The sequence below is a fragment of the Rhinatrema bivittatum genome, chromosome 14, assembly GCF_901001135.1.
Source record: "Rhinatrema bivittatum chromosome 14, aRhiBiv1.1, whole genome shotgun sequence".
NCBI lineage: Eukaryota > Metazoa > Chordata > Amphibia > Gymnophiona > Rhinatrematidae > Rhinatrema > Rhinatrema bivittatum.
In genome coordinates, this window is record NC_042628.1 from 44,656,009 (window position 1) to 44,683,215 (window position 27,207).

Here is a 27,207-nt window from a genome sequence, read left to right on the forward strand (position 1 = left end):
TGTCAAAAAGGAGACACTAGGGACGCGCTAGTGTCCCTAGTGCCTCTTTTTACCATGGGCCCTAATTTGCATGTTCTTCCCCCCAAATCACAGTCACCCACTCTCCCGCGACTTTTACTGAATTGGCCTGTTTGACAGAAAGTTTTCCATGATAGGGCTCCGACCAGTGACGTCACCCATATGTGAGGACTTTCATCCTGCTTGTCTGGGATAAAAGCCATTTCTTTATTTTTTCAAGTCTTATTTTTTTTAAAAGTAGGAATTTTTAAAAGTTTCTATTGAGAGGCACACAGTTTGTTAATAGGTTAACAAGATAAGGTGGACTATTAAATCAAAAGGCTTTAAAAATTAGACAACCGGTTTTAAATTGGATTAGCAAAAATAAAACGGGCAACCACTTGCAATAATGGAGACACACTACCTTAATAATGGTTAATGATCTTTTCCTCCAGGAACTTGTCCAAACCTTTTTTTTTTTTTTTTTTTTTTTTTTTTAAAGATAGCTAAACTAATAGCTTTCAACACATTCTCTGGCAACCAATTACAAAGCTTAATTATGTATTGAGAAAAAAAAATGTCTATTAGTTTTAAATGTATTACCTAGTAACTTCATTGTATGTCCCCCTGGTACTTTTCAAAAGAATAAACAAATGATTAAGGTTTACTCATTCCATTCCATTCTTTTTATAGACATCTATCATATCTCCCTCAGCCATCTCTTCTCCAAGTCCTAACCTCTTTAGCCTTTCTTGATAGGGGAATTGTTCAATCCCTTTATTATTTTAGTTGTCCTTCTCTGTACCTTTTCTAATTCTGCCTATATCTTTTTTCAGAGGTGGTGACCAGAACTATACACAATACTCAAAATGAGGTTGCACTATGGAGAGATACAGAGGCATTATGATACTCAATGCTTTATTCTCCATTCCTTTCCTAATATTCCTTAGCATTCTATTTGCTTTCTTGGTTGCTGCGGCACACTGAAAAGATTTCAATGTATTTTCAACGATAACACCTAGATCCTTTTGCTGAGTGGTGACTCCTAATATGGAACCCTGCATTGTGTAGCCATAATTTGGGTTACTCTTCCCTAGGTGCATCACTTTGCACTTGTCCACATTAAATTTAATTTGCTATTTGCATGCCCAGGCTCCCAGTTTTACAAGATCCTCTTGCAATTTCTCACAATCCTCTTGTGATTTAACAACTTTGAATAATTTTATATCGTCAAATTTGATCTAACTTGCTGTTCCCATTTCCAGGTCATTTATAAATATACAAGCCGTTAAGCCCGTTAAAACGGGCTACATCCCTCTGTCTCTCACCTCCCCCTCATTCTCTCTCCCCTCACTCTTCACCACCCCCCCTACCTCCCTCCCTCTCCCTCCCACTCAGTCTCACTCACTCCCTCCCTCCCTCTCACTCTCCCTCAGTCCCACTCCTTCCCTCTCAGTCCCACTCCCTCAGTCCCACTCCTTCCCTCTCTGTCCCACTCCCTCCCTCTCACTCAGTCCCACTCCCTCTCTCCTCCCCTCTCACTCAGTCCCACTCCCTCTCTCCTCCCCTCTCACTCAGTCCCTCCCTCTCTCTGTCAGTCCCTCCCTCTCTCTCTCCTCCCTCGCTGCCGCCGCCGCCGCCACCCGACGCCGACGCCGCCGCTGCCATCCGACGCCGCCACCACCGGACGCCGCCGCCGGCAGCCGCCACCGCTGCCACTGCCTCCCGACGCCGCCGCCGCTGCTGCCTCCCGACGCCGCCATTTTTTTTTCTTTTTTTCTGACGCTGGCTCAGACCGACGTGCTCGTCCGCACATGCGCGGTAGAGCTGGTCTCTACCGCGCATTTGCGGCACGTCGGTCAAGCTTCGTTTATCTAGTTAGATTAAAAATCAGTGGTTCCACAAAAATCCCTGTTGTACTCCACTATTCACATTTCTTCATTAGGAAAATATACCATGTAGCCCTATCCTCTGTTTTCTATCTTTTAACCAGTTGGCAATCCACAAAAGGACACTATCCCCATCCCATGACTTTTTAATTTCCTAAGAAATCTCTCATGAGGGAACTTTGCCAAATGCTTTCTGGAAATCCAGATACACCTTTATTCACATGTTTATTTACACCTTCAAAAAAAAATGTAGCAAATTAGTGAGGCAAGATGTCCCTTGGCTAAATACATGTTGGCTTTGTCCCGTTAAACTATGCCTATACATTCATCAATTTTGTTTTTTTATGATAGTTTCTACCATTTTGCCTGGCACAGACATCCTTGCATTGCGTCACACGACAAGCCGAGAATGAAATAGCTTTCATGAATTTGGATACCAATGGATGACTTGAGATTGGTCTACCCTTAATTTGAAAGGGTACCAAAGTAAACTCTCACTGATGAATCAAACTTGCGTAAGACCAAGAGAGTAAAGTAGGTCTTTTGGTTCACATGTGAATGGATCCAAGGAAGTTCGTAGACACCACAATGAGAACTGTCTCCATTTAAATCCATATGCTCTTCTAGTAGATGGCTTCCTGGCAGACAATACTGTATCCTCAACATCTTTGGATAAGGAAACATGGACAATCTGCAAACATTCAACATCTATGCTGTCCGGTTGAGAGGGAAGCGTCGGATGATACAGACGTCCTTCCTCGAGTTAGGTAAGGATGAATCTGCCCTGAGATGGTTCGGAGGGGCCCTGGACAGCTGTACCAGGTATGCAAACCAAACTTGGATGGACCAATAAGAATAAGGCCCCGTCCTCCAGAATTTCTGACACCACCCTAATGATCAATGGAAAAGAATACATGAGATCTGCCCTCCAGTTGAGCAGAAAAATGTCCTGAGTGAATCCGAGTTCGCTGGGCAGAATGGAGAAAAATGTTTTCATTTTTCTGTTTTCCTCTGACACGAAGAGGATGATTGCTGGAAGCCTTCATACAGTGAACAGTGTTATCAGTTGATTGTTGCAGGGACCATTCATTTGTGTGAAATATTTTGCTAAAGCAATCTGCTAACATGTAGGAAATTCCTGGCAGGTAGGATGCTTGCAGGACAGTTTGATGTTTGCACGCTAATTCCCAAATCTTTAATTCCTCTTGGCAGAGTGTCCCAGACCCCATGCCAACTTGTTTGTTCACAAAGAACATGGCTACCTGATTTATTTGATTTCTATTCCACCTTTTGGCAGATCAAAACAGATTATATTCAAGTACTCTAGGTATTTGCTTATCTCCAAAGGGCTTACAATCGAAGGGCCTCATTTACTAAGCATTTTTCCCATAGATGCAGATTGGGAGAAAAGCCTTAGTAAATCAGGCCTTCAGTTTGTACCCGAGGCAATGGTGAAGTGACTTGCCCAAGGACACAAGGAGAGGCAGTGGGATTTGAATCCTGGCTTCCTTGGTTCCTAGCCCACTAATCTAACCATTAGGCTACTCCTCCAAGTTGTCAGTTTGAATCAAAATGCTCTTCCCCTGGAGATGTGTGAAAGTTGTCAAAGGGTATCTGACTGCTCACAGTTTTAAGGAGGTTGATCTGAAACTATCTTTGCATTAACTACCAAGTCCTTTCAATTTGGTAGGAGCTTCCCATCCTTTTGTGGAAGTGTCCTGTGCTAATGCTACTTGGTAAGAAAATAACCAAAGTGGTGCCTCTTCTTAGAGTATTAAGGGTTGTAGGCACCAGTGAAACTCCTGTTTCATACCTTCACGACGTACACCGAAATAGTTAAGGGCTGAATTCATTGGTCCCATTGGAAGCAGAGGCACTACTGTAAGAATCTCTTGTGAAGGCGGGTCAATGGAATTATAACTGCTAAAGCCATGTGACCCAAAACAGCTAGAATGTTCCTCGTCTGATCTATACCATAGGGGAGATATGAGAGAGACATAAATATCTCATATTTCAGTGCACAATGGAAAAGAGGCTCTAAAAATGAGGGGTCACGGAATGAGGATGAAAGAGCAGACAGAGGAGTAATCTTAGGAAATATTTTTTTTACAACTTCTCAATGGAGGTGGTAGAGACAAACACAGAATTTGAATTCAAGAAAGCATAGGATAAATACAGAGGATCTTTAAAGAAGTGATGGGAATTATAAAGCTAAATTAACTGGGTAGATGGGCAGACAATGGACCATACAGTCTTTTTCTGCCACCATATTTTCTATGTTTTTATTCAACAGTCAATATATGTAAGTATTCTGAGTGCATTCTCTGGGTGGAACTAGAATATATTTAAGCTCACCAAGAAGTCTAATGACTGTAGGAGCTGAATCGACTTCTACAAGAAGGTGAAAACACCTTCTTGAGAAGTCACTATTACTAGCCAGTCAACTAAGCACTGGAAGACTTGGATGCCCTGATGATGATGTGTTGCTACTACAGCTAAGCATTTGATGAATAGTCTCAGTGCTGCCGATAGTCTGAAGGGGAGTACTCTGTACTGGTAATGGGAAGAGTCCACCACAAACTGTAGCTAAAGCCACTGGGAGAGATTGATGGGGCTATGAGTGTAAGCATCCTTCAAATGCATGGCACACATCCATTCTCCTTTCTTGATGGAAGGAAAAAGTTGTGTGAAGGGAGTTCATTTTGAAGTTTTCCCTGAGCAGACTTGCTCAAGCTTCTTAAATCCAGGTTGGATCTCAATCCCTTGGTGTACTTGGGGATAAGGAAGAAGCAGGAGCAGAACAGTGGCCATGCAGTTAAAGTGGAATAGGATCTATTGCTCGTTGACAGAGAAGCAACTCACTTCCAAGTGGAGTTGTGCTGAATTAAATAGAGGCTGAGCAACGAGGAAGCATGGGGAGTCAGGAGAAACACAAGCAGTATCCACAATTTTGATTACCCAGCAATCTGTGGTAATCTTGCATTATTTCTCCAGGTAGGGCTGAATCCTCCCTCCTACTGGGGAGGATGGCTTTTGAGTTTGCAGGATGCTCTAAAACTTGGCTTAGGCCAGGGCTTCCCAATCCTGCTTGGGGACTCCAGTTGGGTTTTTAGGATATCCACAATGAATATGTATGAGATACATTTGCATACACTTAAATTCACATACTATGGAGACTCTCATATGCATATTTATTGTGTATATCCTGAAAACCTGTGGGGTCCCCAGGAAGCTCTAGCCTAGGTTTAGGGTGGGCTTGTTATGCCACTTCAAGTTGACCGCATTCTTGCTGTTAATGTCATGCCAGAAACTGTTGCTGCTGAGGAAGCAGGGGTGGGATTTGGTAACTTTGAAACTTCCAAAAGGGGCAACTCTGCAAGTATGGCCTTTTAAAAACAAAGTACAGCCAGCATGAAATAAGACACTTGCTCTGAGTCAGTTGAGAAAGTCTGGACTGCCATGTTTCTCTGATTTGAGCAACCGTTTCCCTATGTTTATCTCTGAGGAAGTGGTCTCCCAGGCAGAAGACATCTACTAGCTTATCATGGACATTGTCCCTCAAATGGCTGGCCCATAATCAAGCCATCTGACATGCTCTTACGGAAGCCAACAAAGAACGGGTGGCCATGTCAAATGCTTCGTAAAACAATCAAATAAGATGGTGCATGCACTCTTTTCTATTTAGAAATGACTGTCAATACACCAAGGAAGTATTGCCTAATGGGAAAAAGTGGCTTAAGCTTTTGCATGCAGTCAAATATTGAACCATGTAGAATTCTTGAGCAGAGATTTGTGCATTAAGCATGAAATTCTGGAATACTTTCCAACCAAAACTGTCTAATAACATGGTATCCTTCCTCAGTTGGGTGTAAAAAAAATATTGCTTTCTTTGTTCTAAGGGCAGACTCCACAACTACTGACTGATGAGATAGTTGTACCTCGCCATATACCTGTAAATTTGTACTTGAGGTCTAGTTTCCTTGCTTCCAGGTTGCAGAAATAGGTTTCTCCCACATTTTTGTTTGTAACTCCCATATAATATCATGGATTGGAATGGCTGCTGGTTCTGATGGGGTCTCTAGAATTTGCAATAGACCGAAGACTTTCGCTTGAGGATCCTGGTCTTAATGAACATTGACTGAACACTGTTCCAGATTTCTGGACAAGTTGGGAACAAGAGAGATGCTCCAGGGGAGATGAGTGTTCTGGAGACTTAGAGGATATCCCCATCAAACCCTCCTAAGATCCAAGGTGGGAGGGAATACTAATCCAGGACCCCAATGAATTTGTTGACTGAGGAGATGACCTTGGTCACCTCAGAGGGGTGCATACCTGGTGAACTACTTCAGACTGGCTGGACTCTGCTGTGAGTGAGTGTCAGGCGTTAGGAACCACCTTGTGAGGGATCTGAATGAGCATCCACTCTGACTAGAGAAGCTGGGATTCCTACTCAAAGGAGTGGATCTGATATCTTGGAAAGGAGAGGTTGGAGTGTACCCTTTATACCCTTGGATACCAGAAGTAAAGAAAGTTTTCACCAATTCCACCACTTGGTCCAAGGGCTGATGTGCTCTTTGGCCAAATTTTGGAAGTGGAAAATCTGTTACCAGGATGAAGACCCCTTGCACCTTTTTTGGTTTTTGAAAGATCTTCATCAAAGGCCAGTTGAAAATTAAGGGAACCACAGAACAAATGGAATACAGCATCTCTAAGCGAGAACCTTATTCTGGATGGTGACACTGCACCAGTGAGTGATGGGGGTTTTTCTGTAGATCAAGCTCTCTGGATATGTAAAGGAGAGGGCAGTTCAGTAGGCAGTACTGCTGCCCAGTGTACTGATGAGGGAGAAGCCTGTTCTATCAGAGCATTACTGGGATCGAAACTTGATGCATGGCATGCTCCGGGGCTCAGTGCATTGACTGAGTCAAGGGCTTATGTGTCGGGGTTTTGTGCATCGACAATGCCGATGCATTGTGCTTATACAAAACCCTATGCATCAGAGGAAGCTATGTCAGATGCATCAGCAGTGCACAATTTTATTTTTTTTTTTAAACACCAGCTGTGCAAGTGGGCCACAGACGCTGCCGTGGCTCTCACAGAATGAACCTTGACATGGCCCCCAAAATGCAGTCCCACTGGAGCATAACAGAAGGAGATGCAATCTGCTAGCCAAATGGATATTGTCTCTTTGGCAAAGGCAACGCCCAACCTATTATCATCAAAAGAAACAAAAAGTTGGGTGCAATGTCTATGGGCATCTGTCTTCTCGAGATAGGTGGCTAAGGCTCACTTGCAGTCCAAACTGTGCAGTATACCTTCGACTTAGTACAAGTGGGGCCTGGAAAAGAATACTGGCAGAATGATTGACTGGTTAAGATAGAAATCAGTCACCACCTTAGGCAGGAATTTAGGGTGTGTACACAGGACCACATGTCATGATAAAATTTAGTATAAGGTGGATAAGTCACTAAGGCCTGGAGCTCACTGACCCTGCGCTCTTAAGTGACCACCACCAAAAATATGACCTTCCAGGTCAGGTATCTCAGGTCACAGGTGCGCAGTGGCTCAAAAGGAGCTTTCATCAGCTGAGCTAATATCACTTTGAGGTCCCAAGACACAGCGGGAGTCCTTAGGGGAGGTTTCAACTGAAGTAGGCCCAAATGAAAAGCAATTATAGGCTGTACAGAGATGGGCGTACCATCTACACTGTGGTGGTATTCATCAGATGCACTAAGATGAACTCTAACAGAGTTGGTCTTTAAGCCAGCCTCCGACAGGGGTAGAAGGTAAACAAGCAGTTTTTGTGTGGGGCAGGAGAATGGATCTAAGGCCTTCTACTCATACCACATGGAAAACCTCCTCAACTTTACCCCATAGGACTTTCCAGAAGCCACCAGGACCCAAGACATCTTCAGAAAGATCAAGTTGCTGCAGAATTAACCTCTCAACATCCAGGCTGTGAATGACAGGATCTGGAGGTTGGGATGCCACAGCCTGCCTTGGTCTTTTCATGATGAGGTCTGGGGAAATCCCCAAACTCATCGGTCTCTAGGTGGACAACTCTTGAAGGAGTGGAAACCAGACCTGCCTCACCCAATGGGGGGGCTATGAGAATCATAGGCCCTTTCTCCTCGTGAAGCTTCAAGAATCTTCGCCACTAAGGGAATCAGAGGATACACATACAGAAGACCCTTGTCCCAATGATGGGTGAGGGCATCCTAGGCTGGTTTGCAGTTTGTCCTGTGCAGAGAGAAGAACTGAGGCACCTTCCTGTTGCAGGGGGAAGCGAACAGATCTACCATCCAGTTTCCCCCAGAGATGGAAAATCCAATTCACTACTCCCTGATCCAGGGACCCCTCGTGGGGTTCTGAAGGCTCAGCTCTGCTTGTCTGCTATCATGTTGTCCCAGCCAAGTACATGGCCCTGAGCACCATCCCATGAGACAGGGCCCACAACCATATCTGAACCACTTCCTGACACCAGAGGTATGATCCTGTGCCTCCCTGCTGGTTGACATACAACATGGTAACCTGGTTGTTGGTCTGGATCCTTGAAAGCCCATAATGATCGCACAAAGCTCCAGGAAGTTGATTTGACAAGAATGTTCCTAAGTGAACCAAAGTCCCTGGGTACCGAGCCTATCTACCTGAGCTCCCCACCCCAGGGTAGATACATCCGTGCTTAGGATACTATGAGTGGAGAGACTCCGAAAAGAGATCCTGTTCCAGATTGGTAAGTGCCTGCCACCAGGAGAATGAGACCCAGAGAGATCAAGTGACTCGGATGCAATCCTGGAGGCTCTGAATAGCCTGATGCCACTGTGACCTCAAGGTCCATTGGGCTCTGCATATTTGTAAACGTGCCAAGGGAGTAACGTGAGTGGTTGTGGCCATGTGGCCCAATAGCCTCAACATGTGCCAGGCTAATACCTGCTGGCTCTGTTGAATCTCTGCCCCAATGGACGACATGGTGACAGCCCTCTAGCAAGGCAGAAAGGCCTTGGCCTGCGCAGTGTCTAGAAAGACTCCTATGAAGTCCAATTGAGGTGATTGGCCAAGATGGGACTTTGGATATTTGAGAATGAACCCTAGTCACTCTACCCTCCAAATGCTCAAGCAGATAGACCTGATGGCCCCTATCTGTGACATCTCTTGACCAGCCAATCGTCCAGATACAGGAAAACATGCACTCCCAGTCTGGAGAGGTGTGCCGCCACCACAGCCAGGCATTTTGTGAAGACCTGTGGGGCGGACACGAGTCCGAATGGCAACACCCAGTACTGGAATTCTCTTTTCCCATGACAAAAATCAGAGATACTTCCTGTGACCAGGGAAGATCTCGATATGAGTGTGTGTCCTTTAGGTCTAGAAAGCATAGCCAGTCCCCTTTTTGCAAAAGGGGGGAGGGGAGGGGAAATCAAGGTGCCCAGGGAAACCATCTTGAATTTTTCTCTTTTTAGAAACTTGTTCAAGGCCCTTAGGTCTAGGATGGGACAGAGTCCTCCTGTTCTCTTTGAAAACAGAAGTACTTGTATTAGAATCCCCACCCTCTTTGCCCTGGTGGTAGGTGCTCGATCACTCTGGCCATTAAGAGGGAGGAGAACACCGCTTGTATATCGCCTGATGCACTACCAGCCCCCAATATGGGCAGGGAGGGCAATCTGGCAGGACACCCAATAGTTTTGATTGGTACCCTTGGCGGATGATGGACAAAACCAACTAGTCCAGGGTTACACTGGGCCACTGGTTTGCAAAGAACCACATCCTGCCCCCGACAGGAGGGTCCATTGTCCCGGGTATAGGCAACTGGCTTGCGCTCCCTACGACCTATTCAAAACTCCATCTCCAGATTTGATCGAGGAGCTGACTGAGGTTTGACGGCTCTCTGCTGCCTAAGACAGCTGCAGGAACCCTGATGGTGTTGACAGGAGCAAGGAGGCGAAGGACTCATCCAAAACTATTTGAAAATGGCCCTCTAAAAATAAATAGTGTAAACCAAGTAACAATTACCCTTCAATACAAGGGTATTTTATTTATTTATTTAAAAAAACAACTTTTCTATGCCGTCGTTAAGTTAAATAACCATCACAACGTTTACAGAAGGGCACGATAAAGAGAAATATGGGTGGTATAGATTACAAATTAATCATGTGCCATCATAGTACGGTAACAATTTAAAATAATAAACTAAGTATGTAAGTTAATCCTGATTGTTAGGAACAAATTAGGCGGTTTGTTTTTAACATTTAGTCATTCTATCAGAATTCTTGGTCTTTGGTGTCAAATGTAGCACTAAACCTACAGCATCAACACAAGTTCTTTATCCTAAAATATGAGTAAATCAAATAATGTTTTTATAGTTCCTGTACTAAGTTTGGGTCTACAATTGGTCCAAATAAGTAACGGTTTCCAGGTGTCCATCTGTATTGCCACTATTCATTCAATAAAATTTGATAAAATCAGAATGTCAAACCTGATGAAAATTATATAAAACAAGAGATATATTATTGCAGATTTTTAAGAGTGCATGAGAATTGCCTTGCTATAAAGAAGTGTCAATCTTGGGCCATGGCCCATCTAACTTTATCCAAAATGGGCATGGTTCCAGTATGCAGGTTTTGCTGGCATGCTTAAGATTTTGTCTACATCTTTTGGAGTGACTACCCATGTGACAGGACTATATCTGTCACAACTTTGTCAATTTTATGTTTAACTCAAGCCATTTTACCTATAAAATGGCTGATAACTCAATTCTGAGAAGGTGGCACCAAGATCGTGGCCCCAGCTTTAGCAAGTTATTATTTGAAACAGGTTGCCAAATTTAGCCTTAGATTTTCAAAGAAAAATTGTTCCTCTTGGCCTTTAGACAAGCTTAGTCAAAGTGAGAAAAAGGCTTTGCACAATAATCTGTCAAATTCTAAAAGGGACTTTGGCCATCTTCTCATGTTTTTAACAAGCATACATAGTCAGTAAACTATGGTGCTATTCTAATTTTTAACAGTCCACGTTTCCTAAGGGACAACGGAATCAACACTTCTAGCCAGTTCTGCATTATTATATTTTTTATTCTTACTCCCTATGTCCCCCTATTTCCCTCTTCATGCCTCCATTCTGCCTTCAAGTTTGCACTGGTTCCTTTCTCTTTCTATGTCAACAAGATGTGTTCCAACAGGACTCTGATGTTCCTCCTGTTCTATGCAACTCAACATCAGAGGTTGCTGCTGCTACCAGGATTCCAACTGGTAGCAGTAGAAACTTCTCTGCATTCTGAAGGCATACTAATGGCAATGCTCTTTTGGTCTGTACGGATTTAAGGATGGAGGTTAGCGGGAAAGGGACAGAGTCAACAGCCAACAGTTTACACTAAACAATATTCTTCCTCTCTACCCCTCAGCTCCAACCATCTAATTCTCCCTAATCACAAACTGTGAGCAGAGGTATGTGGAAGGCATGCTGTTTCCTCTACCTCCTTACTGGGTCATCTGGAAAGAACTCCTGAGCCATGCACTACACCTACTTAATAGCTTCATACAGTGGAAGACAGACTGCACTGCTCATGGTAGTGTCCTCACAAATGGCCCTCAAACATAAAGAAAAATGTCCTGGTACTACAGGGATTTTTATTTACGTACTAACCTAGAAATTTGAGGTATCAAATGCAACTAGACACCCATTTTTTTTTTTATCCTAGTGGCAAAAGTAAACCTTTAATTACAAAATCAAGGAAATATCCAACAAGTGAGAGTAAAAAATCACTACAGAAAGACACAAACACTAAAAAATGTTTTTAAAGATTTAGCAGAGCACAAAAACTGGATACAATCAACGAATTGATTTAAGGACCTTCATAATACCGAAGCAGTTACTTAGTAAAAACTTTTCTCCACAAAAACGGTCATATAGAATGGTCCAAAGGTCTTTTTTTTTTTTTTTTTTTTTTTTACTTATTTTTGCTTATTAGATAAACAGAAATTGTGCTTTTTTATGCTTATTAAATTGTGTGTTGAAAAAGACCACAAGTTTTCCAATAAGGACACCACTGACAATTAATTTTTTGAATGATTTTTTCATAGAACCAGATAGTTTGTTACATTTGACATCGAGTCTTTGTATACCGTTATATTTTATTTTATTTATTTAAAAACTTTTCTATACCGTCGCTAAGTTATGTACCATCGCAACGGTTCACAAATAGGCACAAATAATGTATATATAGGTGGGTATCGTACATTCTAACAAGTGCCAGCTACAAACGGTAACAATATCATTAATAAATATACATTTTTGGGTAGTGATGAAATAGTTCTGGGAAGGTTTATTGTGGTACTTTCCTTTGGTCTATTTCTCTACTGTACTATGTATTTATAATATTGTGGTGCCATTTATTTTGGCTGCGTTTTCCTGTATTTTTCGTTCTCTCTCTCCCTCTCTATACCACAGGATGAGGCTTTGGCCTCCTTATCTGAAATTCTGAACACCGGAAATGAAGGAGCATGTATTGCAACAGCATACATAATTGAATTGGCCATTTTAGCTTTAAGCAAAAATTATTTTGCTTATGACGCAAATTTTATTTAAAAACGCGGGGTACAGCAACCGGAGCAGCCATGGCTCCAGACATTGCAAACATCTGTTTCCTCTTTTGAATCTCAATATTTAACGGGCAATCCATGGCACACTCAGAATAAATGTTGGAAGCGATACAATCGACGACATCTTTGTAGTTTAACAAGGTTCATCTGTATCATTACTGCAGTTTCAATCCTTGCTAAATTCGAGTGGATCCATCTTGAAATTCACTATTAACTTACATGAATTCGAAATAACTTCTTGTCATAAAAATCATCAAATATCAATCCAGATTGAAAACCTCCATCTACTGCAAACACAATGGGGCCGATTTTAATTCCTACGCGCGCGGGATACATTTGTGCGCCCGATTTTATCGCGCGCATGCTATAAAATCTGGGGTCGGCGCGCGCAAGGGGGTGCACACATGTGTACCTTGCGTGCGCCGAGCCCAAGGGGAGCCCCGATGGCTTTCCCCATTCCCTCCAAGGCCGCTCCGAAATCGGAGCGGCCTCGGAGGGAACTTTTTTTTTGGATTCCCCCACCTTTCCCTCCCTTCCCCTATCTAACCCACCCCCCTGGCCCTACCTAAATCCCCCCCCCCATACCTTGTTCAATGGAGTTACGCCTGCCTCTCACAGGCGTAACTTGCGCACACCGGCTGGCCAGGTCCTGACATAAGGCTGCTATGTCGGGGCACTCGGCCACGCCCCCGGACCGCAGACGCCCCCCGGATACGCCTCCGGACCGCCCATTTTAGCAAGCCCCGGGACATACGCGCATCCCAGGGCTTGTGCGCACCGCCGAGCCTATGCAAAATAGGCTCAGCACGCGCAGGGGCAGATTTCCTCAGGTTGCGCGCGTAGCCTTTGAAAATCTGCCCCAATGAGCGTAATTCCTTATTTATGTTTAACAGTTTTCATCCAGCTTCACTCAAAAAGAATCTTCCTTTGGGACAATTTTTTTTTGTTTACAGAAACTTTGCTCCGATATTAGCGATTTTAAATTACAAGCAAAAGTGATGGCTAACCGCAATCTTGATAGAGGTTATCTGTATCCTCAGTAAAATTCACATACCTGTGAGCATTATACAGTAACCGTAAACTTTTGTTATAACCATGCCCTCTGGATATTTCCAATACAGACTGATTTTGCAATATTCTACAAATTTCCAGCTCGATCTGTAGATCTATTCGCAAACACTGGTCTATTTTGCAACGCACTCACCCTCTTTTTCAGTAACCTATCAGATTTGCTTTCTCAAGAGGCCACAATATATGTGACCAAGTAGTTAGAGCATCGACTTTTCAGCCTGACTTGCAAATAAATGCAATCAGTCATGATAGCGACTGTAATTGTGTGTACTCAAGCTTTTGGAGGAGTCCATTATTTTACAATCTAGCAGATCAGTTTCTTTAATTACAAATATTACTTATAAGATCTCTCTTGTAATATATAATTTGAACTGTACATGCCACTTATTGTACATCGGGATGACAAAACGCATATTGCAAACTCGATTGACAGAACACAGAAGTTGTTTGCACACTTGAAAAATGGAAGCACCACTGGTTGCTCATTTTTTAGAATACCATCATTCTCTCTCACATATACACTGGGCCATCTTAGAGATTGCTAATGAACATTGGCGGGGGGAGATTGCGAATCCTATCTGGCCTGAAAAGAACAAAACTGGATTTTTAATTTAAACACAGTGGTTCCTCACAGACTCAACAAGGAAACAGAAGGGGCGGTTTTCCTGTAACAGTTTTCCTGTTTTCTATTACATCGGTGAGGCTCCTCCATTAATGCCAGAGGCAGTCCTCTTTGCAGTCGGCAAGAGGCGCTCCTAATGACATCTGAGGCATCCCTCCATTGACAACTGAAGGGTGTTCCCAGTCAGCCATCTTTAAAAACCCACGAGTACCGCCGGCATTTCCAGAGTGATGATGGCATAGGAGGAAACCACCCGCATCGAAGCCATGTTCCTTTAGCGATTCAATTCGCACTGAAGAACAGTAAGTTTACACTTTTTCAATAGTGTACTTAAGAATGTCTATCTGTGGCTCTAATAACTTTTTGAAAGCTGTCCCACTTTTTAAATTCAATTTACTTTTAAATGTAACATGTATTTTACAGATAGCACAAACGTTTGCTGTAATGTAAGTCGCACTCAAGACAAGAGTACCAATCAGTTTTGCCTTTAATCCAGGATAACATCTCCGCAGTCTGGATACGAGTCCCTAAGCTACACCATTTTTCAACTTACATCAAGGCCCCTGAAGCAGTTCTTTCGAAACATGGTGCCATGTTGGGCATTTTTGAACAGAAGTGAGTACTTCTTTCTTTGGATTAATTGAAAAAGAAAACATCTGATTGGAGAACTTGTGGTCTTTTTCAACACACATTTAAATAAGCATAAAAAAGCAAAATTTATGTATACTTAATAAGCAAAAATAAGTAATAAAAAAAAAAGGCTTTTGGACCTATGATTATACATGACTATGCTTGCAGAGAAAAGGTTTTACTAAGTAACCGCTCTGGTGTTATGAAGGTCCTTAAATCAATCCGTTGATTGTATCCAGTTTTTGTGCTCTTCTAAATCTTTAAAAACCTTTAGTGTTTGAGTGTCTTTCTGTTGTGAAAGTAAACCTTTGCCATTTATATCCATATCTTGGGCAAGAAACATTAGCGTCTTACTGCCCATTTAACTTCTCTTACTGCAGGGATAACAGCAGTGCAAAGGCAAGAAATAACCAAAATCAGAGCAATCTACACAGAATGCTGTGTTAGTAATAAGATGTTAAATTAACAGCTTGCAGTTTTAAAAAACATATGAAACAGAGTTGCAGACTAAAGTAATTGTCCATTACAATGCCAATCATGCACAAACAAACACTTAGATATACCATCATCATAAATGATAAAGACTTGGGGGGACCTGCCCCATGGCTCATGCTGTAGAGCTGTAGCACAAGTAAACCAGTTTCAGAACCCCAGTCTGTCAAGACCAGGGAGGGAAGAAAGGGCTGTGACTACTGTGACAGCCCCTGCCAGCCAACAAGTGCTACTGAAAATGTCCCTCAGAGGTGGTGTCCCTCAAACCTCAGGTCTGCAAGAGGACACCAAGCCATTCAGGCATGCCCATCTGAAGAGGGAGTAGAGAACATAGCAGGATTAAAAGAGGAAACCACTTAAAAAGTATAAATACCCAGGTTTACGTACTTTTGTCATAGCTCCTGCTTGGGTTGTACTCAGGCCTGTATGAGTAGCCATTTGAGAAGATCCTTGGGTTAAGGTCTCTGCCAGTACGCTGCCAACATTCCCCTGCATGGCAGGACCAGAATATTGCATTCCTGTACCCCTTCCCCTTCCAGCTGCTCCAAGAGAACCATTCATTACTTGCCCCTGCCCTTGCTGGGGCTGACTCATTAAACTATGCCCAGAGTTACTGTTGAGAAGGCCCTGGTGTGTTTGATTAAAATTTGTATTCATGCATATCCCAGGTCCAGTTTGTGATGCCACAGGGTTGCTGGTTACTATTCCAACTTGTTTTTGTGCTTGCGAATTTAGAGTCTGTGGCACAGGTGTGGTAGATCCAGAAGAGCCAGCTGTCTGTTTTGCTAAACTAGATGCAGTAGAAGAGAGTCCTTGATTTAAAGGGCTCTTGCTCAAAGCACCCAGATTACTAATATTACCACTGTTCTGCCCTTGCACTTGACCACCAAGCCCTTGCTGAACAGGGCTATTTGAGTTCACATTTCCAATGCCTGGGTTTAGAGCTGAGCTACTGCCTGGCCTCAAGAGCTCTGAAAGTTGTTTGTGTTTAGAAGCTGCATCTTGACCCAAGCTTCCAGTGCTGCTTAAAAGGCCCAAGTCTGCTCCATTAGGGATCAGTTCATCAGGGAGATCATTTTCCAAATCAAAAAAGGATCCAAAATCTAGGAAATAAAAAAAAAAAAAAGTACAATAAGTATAAACACAAGATACTAAATGAAAAACAATGATTTCAAACTTTTCTTCTTACAATTAAGAATGGCCTTTATGTGACACATATTAAGGTATTGAGAAATATCAATGTATTATGCATACTAATGCCAAATATAACCAAACTGTGTTTTACTTCATAACTTGCTACATTCACGTACCATTATACTTAAAACGTTGACTATCAGCCAAAATAGAGACAATTTATTGGTTCTAATACCACAGGATAATTATCCACAATCTGGGAGTTTTAAAAGAATACCAGGATATTAGTTATAGTAAACCTGCAGAACAGGAGAGACATACCATATATAGCATTCCATGTACCTTCATTGTTCATTTACATTACATAGCTTACCAAACTTTATAGAAGCAAACCATGCAAAATACCTTAAAATAGCAGTACTATTTTATTCAAGTTAGATAATTTTACCACCAGTTAAAACAAAATCAAAACATCCTTGTCCTTGCTATGAATTTTTATTTTCCTGTCTACTAAAAATCTAATAAACTGCAGTGCTTCTGCATTAAATCTCATCAGAACACCAAGAATGCATCACACCATTACAGATATAGCATGAAGACATCAAGAAATGAAAGGTAAACTCCATGGAAAAGGTTTTTTAATATAAGAACTATATGAAGGAATACTGTTGAGGAGTGGGGGCGGTTTTGCAAACTTTGCAGCTTCTTTGCCGCTTTAAATTGAAAAACCTGCATTAGAAATTGAAGTTTTATATCATTTTCTTATGCCGTTAAGTGAAGATTAGGCTGAACATTCACACCATTATTTGCCGATGCTGCTGTGAAAGACTGTTGAAAGACTGCTGCGGGTGTGAAGAGTCAATGGGACTGTGAACCCTTTTTTGGGGGAGGATCCATGACTAATCCCCTGAGGAACCCCGGTTACGGGTGAAACAAAAGCCTTTGTAGGGGCTTTGTGTGGTCATTTTTGGCTCATATAATCCTGGAAGAACATTTTTGAATACAACTTTTAATGAAAGACTTTGTTTGGTAAAAGTTCTTAAGGGTGGGCAAACTTTCTTTTTTGACTGGGGTAAAAATTTCTTGGTGATATTCTGTTGCAAAATTAAAGGATACAATTTATATTGTTGAGGGAGTGATACTTGTAGAATAGGTATACATTTTATTAGGCTGTGTATGTGTGTGGATCTGTACTAGGTGCATGTGGATGTGTGGAAGCAAATGGGTTTTGAGAGAGATGAGTATTTGATTTCAATAAAAAATAGGTTTGATTAAAGGTTTTCTTGGATAAATATTGTTTCAACTGTTTAAATATAAATGTTTTTATAATAAGAGAATTGGGACTTTGGGATGGATTTATCAAAATGCAGTAAGTACCGCATGCGATAGCAAAAAGGGCTTGTCCATTGTTAATGGTCCTAGACAAGAGAGAGAGAGAGAGAGAGAAAGAAAGAGAGAGAGAGAGACTGGCCATAATGTCATGGCCCACAGGTAGGTATTTGTATCCCTATGGTAGGCCCACCTAGTAACTCGAGGTGGGGTTTAGGTAAGAGTGTAGGGGGTTAAGGGCCACTTTGACATTCTACGTGACACCTACGAACAGAACAGTGGTCTCTTGTGAAGATTTGCTGGCCTTCGGAGTGAGGTTTCCCTCGGAGTGAGGTTTCCCTCAAGCTCGGAGTGAGGTTTCCCTCAAGCTAGGTTGAGAGAACCTTGCCCAAATCTCATCTTGGAGTGAGTTTCCTCACTCCGAAGGCCAGCAAATCTTCACAAGAGACCACTGTACTGTTCGTAGGTGTCACGTAGAATGTCAAAGTGGCCCCTAACATGACATTATGGCCAGTCTCTCTCTCTCTCTCAAGCTCTGGACCTGTCAATTCACCTGAAATAGGACTTAAGGGAGACATCGCAAATGGCGATGAGACCTTACCGCACAGTCACGGCAGCTATCACACAGCCTAACGCAATCCAAAGAGGTGTAGTTAAAAATCGGCGTTATGACTGTGCGATAGCTCTTCGCAGACAGGCTAACCCAGCCCACTCTCCGCCCCTAACTCCTCTTATTTTCTGAATTTGCATCACACCATACGATATGGTGCGATCGCATGCGTTAAACACGTTTTCGCATGCGTTAAGGGCCTATCGCATGCGATAAGCCCTTAACGCATGCGAAAACGCCTTATCTCATTTTGATAAATGACCCCCTTTGTTTGTTATATAAACACACTTATTTGGTGTGCCAGTCTACATTTTAAGTGTAGTTCCATTTTTATTTTTTTTTAATAGATAACAGGGGAATCAATAGATACAAATAAATTTAAGCACATCAATAAAACAATTTAAATTTACCTTGACTCATACACACAGATATCTCTCTCTCTCTCTCTCTCTATATATATATATATATATATATATACATACACATATACACACACAGACACCTATATATCTGTTTGTGATCGCCATTTTGTTTTGTTATACATTTAAACTTTTTCATTTTTTGCCTAGTGTACTATAGTACAATTGGTATATGTGAGTTGTGCGATTTTATGAAAGTGGTTGAGTTTTTCTTCACATTTGGTGTGATAGGCAGCGATTTCTTTCAATGTATTTAAATTTCTATGTACATGATAGATTAAATGTATTAAAATGCCTTTGCGTCTGACCTTTTAAATATATTTTATAATTGAATAATTCAAATAAAGGGGGTTTTTTAATACAACTGCTTTTGAACATTATGCATTCGTGCTCTATCCCACAGGGTTTATAGTGTATGTATATACACACATATACATACAAACATATATTGGTGTATACTCGCACATGTGCATATACATACATGTATACACATGACCGCATATACGTGTATATATACATACACACACATATACACAACAAATATTTAATAAAAAAAAAACACTCCAGGATACCAAACATTTTTAACAAGTGGCAAGTCAGCAGCAGAGGTAAGCGGGGGATTTAAATCCCTGCCGCTCCTCCCGGCGTCCTCTTCTTCTGCGACCGCTGCGATTGCCTCTTCGCCGCGATTGACTGCAGCCCAGGCCTGCGCAGCCGGCGCTGAAGCCCATCGGGGCAAGGCCCAACTTAAAATAAAGCACTCACCACCGGGGCTCCAGCGACGGCCACGCGGCTCACCCGATCGTCCCTCAGCTCCGCCCACCCAGGAGAAGCAGCCTACCAGCGAGCACAGACACGTCAGCAGAGGTAAGCGGGGGATTTAAATCCCTGCCGCTCATCCCGGCGTCGCACACCGGGCGTCGCGCGACAAAGGGGCCTGCCCCTTTGTCTCGCCCCTTAGTTGCAGCCCCGAAGGAGCCCCGATCCCTACCCCCGGAATGACCACAGACAAACCTCTGCTTAATTAACGCTTCCCATTAACGGATTTCGCAGCCCTGTTTGCAACACTCCGCCTTCCAATAAAAAGAAAAAAGAAAAGGAACAAACAGTCCCGCTTCCTGCTGATACTTCAGAATTCTTACAGCCTCTCCTCTCTCCCAAACTAACTCTCATCCATCTCATTATAGACAGCATCTACTCCCAGCTTGAGCTACTAAGATTTTTTCTCCCTGGCTTCTCTTTCAATAACTCCCAGAAGGAATGCAAAACCAATACATCCCTATCAGACACCACCGTCTCCTTCACAACATGTCACCTGTGCAAGAACTACCAATTAGAAATCCCAGATCTCTCATTCCAATCATGATCACTCCTCTAACACAGTTCCTAGGGCTAACTATGCTCTCAGTAACACTGGTCAATGCACAATCTCTGACAAAAAAGACGCATATCCTCAATGACTATCTCTTGGACTGTAACCCTGATATCTGCGCCATTACAGAAACTTGGCTAAAAAACTCAGACATTGCTCTAATTAACCAACTACCCACTCACAAATACGATTTCTTCTCAATCCCCAGACACAAAAAAAGAGGGGGTGGCCTGCTCCTAGCCACAAAGAAAGAATTCAGACTAACACTTCATCCTATCAAGTTAAAATCTACAATTGAACTTGGATTTTTTAAATCGAATCACTTTCAAATTCTACTAGTCTACGCTCCCCCAGGAATCCTGGAAGCAGACTCCTCACCCCTTATAGAAACCATCGTGAAACACATCAACACAGATTTTCCTACCATAATTTTGGGAGATTTTAACTTACACTTTGATGCCTCTCCACACTCATCCAATTGTGAAGCATTCCTCACCGCCCTTAACGCTATGGGATTCACCCAGATTATCAACAATCCAACTCACAGAGCAGGACACACATTGGATCTTATTTTCATTAATGCTAATTTCCTCTGCTCTATTGATCCTACATGTACCCCCATTCCCTGGTCAGACCATTTCCTGATAACTACAACCCTATCCACCAAGATACAATCTTCCACTGATCAACACCTCTCCACCATTTACTTCAGGAAATCTTGTGCTTCAGAAATTCTCAGCGAGCAGCTCACCAAGGAACTCACAAACCTAGACACATCTAACCCCAATTCAGCTGTGCTATCCTGGCATAAGATCACGGAAAGGGTAGCAAACAATCTTTGCCCATCAACCTCGAAATTAATCAACCCAGCAAAAAAAGGTAACCAACCTTGGTTCACCAGCGAACTCAAACGGATAAAACAAGATCTACGCCACAAAGAAAACAGATGGCGCAAAGTCCCTTCACCGTCTAATCTTTCATCATACAAAGGAACTTTACATTTTTACAGATCATCCATCCTAAAATCAAAAAAACAATACTACGCTAATAAAATCCATGACCTACAATATGATGCAAAGGCTTTATTTTCATATGTATCACAAATCACAAAGCCAATTCCTCCATCAATACCAGATGATCATGCTCAATCCAAGGCAAATGAGTTAGCCCTTTTCTTTCAGCAGAAAATTTCAAACACTATAGCACTTCTTCCAACTAAGACCAACCCTCCTGATTCAAGCTCCTCCAACCACATACTCAAGGATACTAAATTCGACAACTTTGAATTAACTTCCACTAAAGAAATCGAAACCATTTTAAAAAGGCAGAAACCATCCAGCCACCCAACAGATAACATACCCTCCAAATTATTGCTACTCATCCCAGACACAATCTCAAAACCTCTGACTAACATCATAAATTGCTGCCTAACTCAAGGTCTGTACCCAGATAGCCTAAAAAATGCTTCCCTTAAACCCCTCTTGAAAAAACACAATTTAGACCCTAGCATTCTTGCTAATTTCCGTCCAATCTCTAATCTTCCATTCCTAGCCAAAATTACAGAAAAAGTAGTCAATACCCAGCTATCAGATTACTTAGAAGAACACAATATTCTTTCCCCTTCCCAATATGGTTTCCGCAAATCACGCAATACAGAAACCCTGCTCATCTCACTAACAGACCATATTATTATGGGAATGGACAAAGGACACTCATTTCTTCTAATCCTTCTAGACATTTCAGCAGCCTTCGACACGGTCAACCACACCATCCTCCTGGATCGTTTATCTGATATTGGCATAACTGGCTCAGTCTTCAGCTGGTTCAAGTCCTTCCTTGATAACAGAAGCTTCAGGGTCAGGATCAACAACAAAGAATCACCATCGACAAATTCTTCTCTTGGCGTGCCTCAAGGATCCTCCCTTTCTCCCACCCTTTTCAATATTTACCTCCTCCCCCTTTGTCATCTGTTAACAAGTCTCAATCTCATCCATTACATCTATGCTGACGATGTTCAGATTCTGCTCCCCATTACAGAATCCATTACTAAAGCTCTCTCACTTTGGAAAACTTGCCTTCAATCTATAAACAATCTCCTCAATAATCTAAATTTGGTCCTCAACTCCGCTAAGACTGAATTACTATTTATCTCTTCCAACCCAGACATCCATCCTCCACAAACCCATCACAGTCTCCAACTCACCCATACTCAAGTAAGAGATCTGGGAGTAATTCTAGACAACCGCCTTCATCTAAAGACTATGATCAATTCGACTACCAAAGATTGTTTCCACAGACTACAGGTGTTGAGAAGACTCAAACCTCTCCTATATCTCCACGACTTTAGAACTGTTCTGCAATCCCTAATATTTTCAAAAATAGATTATTGCAGCGCTCTTCTCACTGGCCTACCCAGCTCAACCACCAAACCTCTTCAAATGATACAGAATGCTGCTGCCAGAATTTTAACCAGTACCAACCGAAGAGATCATATTACACCAATTCTCCGAAACCTTCACTGGTTACCAGTCTACTACAGAGTCCTTCACAAATCTCTCACCCTGATACACAAGTCCATCCATAACTATTTTCATCTTGACCTTGAATTTCCCCTCAAACTCCATACATCCAACAGACCGATTAGAGAAATCCACAAAGGAGAGTTACAACCCCCTCCAACCAAAACCATTCGCCTAGTTTCGACCAGGGTCCGAGCCTTTTCTCTAGCAGGTCCAAACATTTGGAATAGCCTTCCTGCAGAACTCAGGTTGGAATCATGCCTACTAACTTTTAAAAAAAAACTTAAGACTTGGCTGTTCCGACTAGCCTTCTTGGATCCTTCAGACACACAATAATCTACCATCCTACTCACGAGCCATGGAACCATGCCTTCTTTGTGAGATGCCTCTTATCCAATACCTCCGCAATTAAACTATCTTATGACTTTTGATTTTAAGTTATGGCCCTACTCGGGCCTTTTTTACTCTATTTACTTCCAAAGCTGTAAAGCCTCCAAGTTTATAGTCCTTGTTCAATGTAACTTTCTTGCTCTCTTTCTGATTATAACTTATTGTTCTGTTTTTTGTTACAAGTTTCTATCCCGCGTTCGATGTAAACCGATCTGATATGGTATTCAACCATGAAGCTCGGTATAGAAAAATGTGAAATAAATAAATAAATATACATACATGTATACACATGACCGCATATACGTGTATATATACATACACACACATATACACAACAAATATTTAATAAAAAAAAAACACTCCAGGATACCAAACATTTTTAACAAGTGGCAAGATTAAGTTGCCACAGCCTTTTCCCAGTCCCTTCTCCACTCCTCAGGTTGATTCCCATGCCTTTAATCCCAGCTCATTTCACAGTTCTTGCTCCACCTCCTGTCATTTCCCAGCTCCTTCTTTCCTCTGTCCATCCCCCTTGTTGGTTCCCAGTCCCTTTTCTACTTCTCAAAGCTCTATCCCCAGTTTTCTTTCACTCCTCCCTTATTCCAGGTCCCCATATATTAATGCATGCTCCCTCCCGCCTTGAAAGCCTTGATCCAGGTCCCTATCAGGTTCCTATTTCTTCTTCCTCCTAGCCAACTCCACATGAATGCACCCTGGCTGCACACTTCCATGTGCCTCCTTCCTGTAGTTCCTCAGGTCATGTTGGTGGGAAAGGAGGCTTTTTCAGGTAGAAAGATGGTCTTCCTGCAGTTCCTTGGAGCAGGGTGAGCCAGGTAGCAGGTTTCTGTAGTTCCTGCTTTGGGGACAGGGGAGTCAAAGGGCAGTATGGTTGGAAGGGAGGAAGGATTCTCTACAGCAAGGAGGAGCTGCTTCTGCCTAGTCACCACCTAGAGATTTTTGGTTACATTGGAGACTAGGTGATTATATTGCTGGAGCCCTGGGTCAAACAGTAGATACACAAACAGCAAAGTGTTGACCATAAATCTAAAAATACCACTTTTTATTCAAGCCACAAATCCCCATTTTAAGAAGTGTTCAAATTTATAGCCAATGTACTATACTCATGCTTTATACGCTTCAGGATGATACCTATAGTATTGAGAAAGTTGGGGAACCCCTTAAAATGTCAACATTTTGGCATAATTTATAGTTATTTCTGGATTTTAGACCACCTAGCAGCATTTCTAAGCTCTTGAATTTATACTTCAAGATGATTAGATCATAATCTAAACCCTAATAAAAGAGAAAGATAGCCTCACTGAAAACTGACAAAAAGGGTATATTTTGATTATTTATTCAAAAATATTCAAGAATAAAGCATCTTGGTGTGAAAGACTATGTGAATCCTTCCTTCTTGAGCAACAATAATTAAAATTAAATGTTTCTTGTAATTGTTGAGAAGTTTCTCACATTGCCCTCAAGGAATTTTAGCCCATACAGAACTGTTTCAACTCTTGTTTTTGAGGGCTTCCTTACATGAACAGCTTACTTTAGATCTTACCACAACATTTCAGTAGGTTTTAGGTCAGAATTTGATTAAGCCAAGCCAGACTGCGAATCATATTGTATGTGGGACACAATGCCTTTAGCATGGGAGCCAGACTTTATCAAATGGGCTGGCAAACTGCCTGATTTGTTTCCCCCACTGGCAAAGTTTATACTTTAGGTACAGCAAATTTTGCCTAACTAACCCTCGCCTCCAAGATAGCATTAAGCTCCCTTTTGCTGGCAAACAGCCTCTCCTTCGACTACTGTGAAAGCTCCTGCACGTGCAAACACTGAAGCGCCACAATGTTTTTAGTCAACTCAATACTTTGGCATGTCTGTCTTTTTTAATGCTGGCTAAGTAAGCAATATGTCCCTGCATGACCACTTTTGCAGCATTCCAAAATACCAAGGAATCAGTGTCAGGAGACAAATTCAACGCAACATATTCCTTCCATTTACTATGTAAATATTCCACAAACGCTTTATCATGGTATAGATGCAGGGGCATTGACTACCTTAGAGGCCCAGGAGTAGCATCCATCAGTGCCACCATAGCATGATCAGAGTATGGGACATCTCAAACAGAGCTAGAGAGCAGTTTACTAAATAGCGTTTCAGCGACTAGAACAATCAATTCGTGAACAAACACTGTGCACATGAGAACAGAACGTAAACTCTGTATAACCAGGTACAAGGAATGTCAACTATCAATCAGCTGTAGCTCTTGACACAAAACCTACCCCAATATCCGCTTGGTTCTTTCTAGGGGTCTTAGCCGGTTTGCAGCCCACTAATGGGTTGTCTGTCAAATTAAATCCCCCCCTCCCCCAATATAATGGCATATCCTTCCCAACAGACTATCTTTCCCAGCAGGCTGGTAAAATACCCATGAGAGTATTGATTGAAAGCATAGATGTTTGCCAAAAGTACTTTCCGCCCCTGCAGCATCCCCACAATGATGCTCTCATGGTATTTCTACCTTCATTTGAGGCATACCTTAGTCTTGACCATACCTTGGTTCCTGTGGATAACATTGAATGGAAAAATTACTTACCTGATAATTTCGTTTTCCGTAGTGTAGACAGATGGACTCAGGATCAATGGGTATATAGTGTACTCCTGCTAGCAGTTGGAGACGGATCAGATTTCAATCTGACGTCAGTCCTATTACATATACCCCTGAAGGAAGTGCAGCTCTTCAGTATTCTCCTCGAAAAGCAATTGTGGATATATGCATGACTGAATAACTTGTATAACTTGGTTAACTTGATTAATTTGAACTGGTTGAATTGGTTATAGCTGGAGACCGCCAGTGCCCTCAACCTTGGTCACATTCACCACCCAGCCAAGCTCCTGAAAGAGGGAGATCACCTCAGGGGGCAAGGGGGCACTATGCAGCTCTCTTCCAGCAACTTGGCTCGAATCAGCCAGCCGTCCAAATACGGGTGTACAAGGATGCCATCTTTTCTCAATTCTGCCGCCACTACAACCATTATCTTGGAAAAGGTCCTTGAGGCAGTAGCCAGACCAAAAGGCAGAACCAGAAACTGATAATGGCGACCCAGAACTGCAAACTGAACAAAGCATTGATGCTCTAGTCAGATGGGAATATGAAGGACAGATCCAAGGAGGTCAGAAACTTACCCGATGCATGGCCATTATTACTGAGCGCAATGTTTCCATGTGGAAATGTATCACCTGCAGATGACTGTTGACACCTTTGAGATCCAGGATGGAATGAAAGGAGCCTTCCTTCTTGGGCACAATGAAAATAAATGGAATAACCACCAGTATTTTTTTTTTTTTTGAGACTTGGGCACTGGAACCACAGGCCTTAAACTGAGGACCCTTGCCAATGTAGTTTCCACTGTGAAACTCCAGCAATTATCCTTCTCATATCACCTCCAGGACCCAATGATCCGATGTGATCTCGACCCATCTCTGATAAAAGAGAAAGAGGTGTCCTCCTATCTCCCGTTCGCAGGAGTGTGTCGGGAGGTTCCACTACCCGAACCCATACCCCTTCTTGGCAGTCTGTGATGAAAGAACTGAGACCTACCAAGAGGTCGATTTCTCTGAAGGCTCATTCCTCTATAGGAATGAAAATACCTGGATCCTCTATAGTACGACCTCATGTTAAAACAGCCTGGTAAACAGGAACTGAGCATTCACCCCACTTACTGGCCAATTTTTCCCAACTCTCTCCCAAATAAAAGCGAGCCTTTAAAGGGCAATTTAAGAACATAAGAAAATGCCATACTGGGTCAGACCAAGGGTCCATCAAGCCCAGCATCCTGTTTCCAACAGTGGCCAATCCAGGCCACAAGAACCTGGCAAGTACCCAAAAAAATTTGGTAAGGTTAGCCTTGGAGGTCGCATTGGCTGACCAATTTTTCAGCTATAACTGACATCTGGCTGCTATATTGGAAGCCACTCCTCTGGCTGAAGAGCAGACCATATCACAGCCCACATCTGCCAAAAAAGCAGCAGCTAGCTCCATAACTGCCCTGGTGTTCACCCCAGAGTCATTGACCACCTGGGGGAGAAGTAAATAAGATCGAGCCACCAGGGAACAACAAGAAGCTATCTGCAA

At 42.4% G+C, this 27,207-nt stretch overlaps 1 protein-coding gene across 1 annotated transcript in view; it reads right to left on the minus strand.

Annotated features, from left to right (window-relative positions):
• The window catches only part of CREBBP (CREB binding protein), a 918,877-nt gene that overhangs the window by 804,473 nt on the left and 87,197 nt on the right, over positions 1-27,207 (minus strand). The window contains exon 2 of the mRNA XM_029576620.1: positions 15,681-16,396. Coding sequence (XP_029432480.1) covers positions 15,681-16,396 — 716 coding nt within the window. The remainder of the gene's footprint in view (positions 1-15,680; positions 16,397-27,207) is intronic.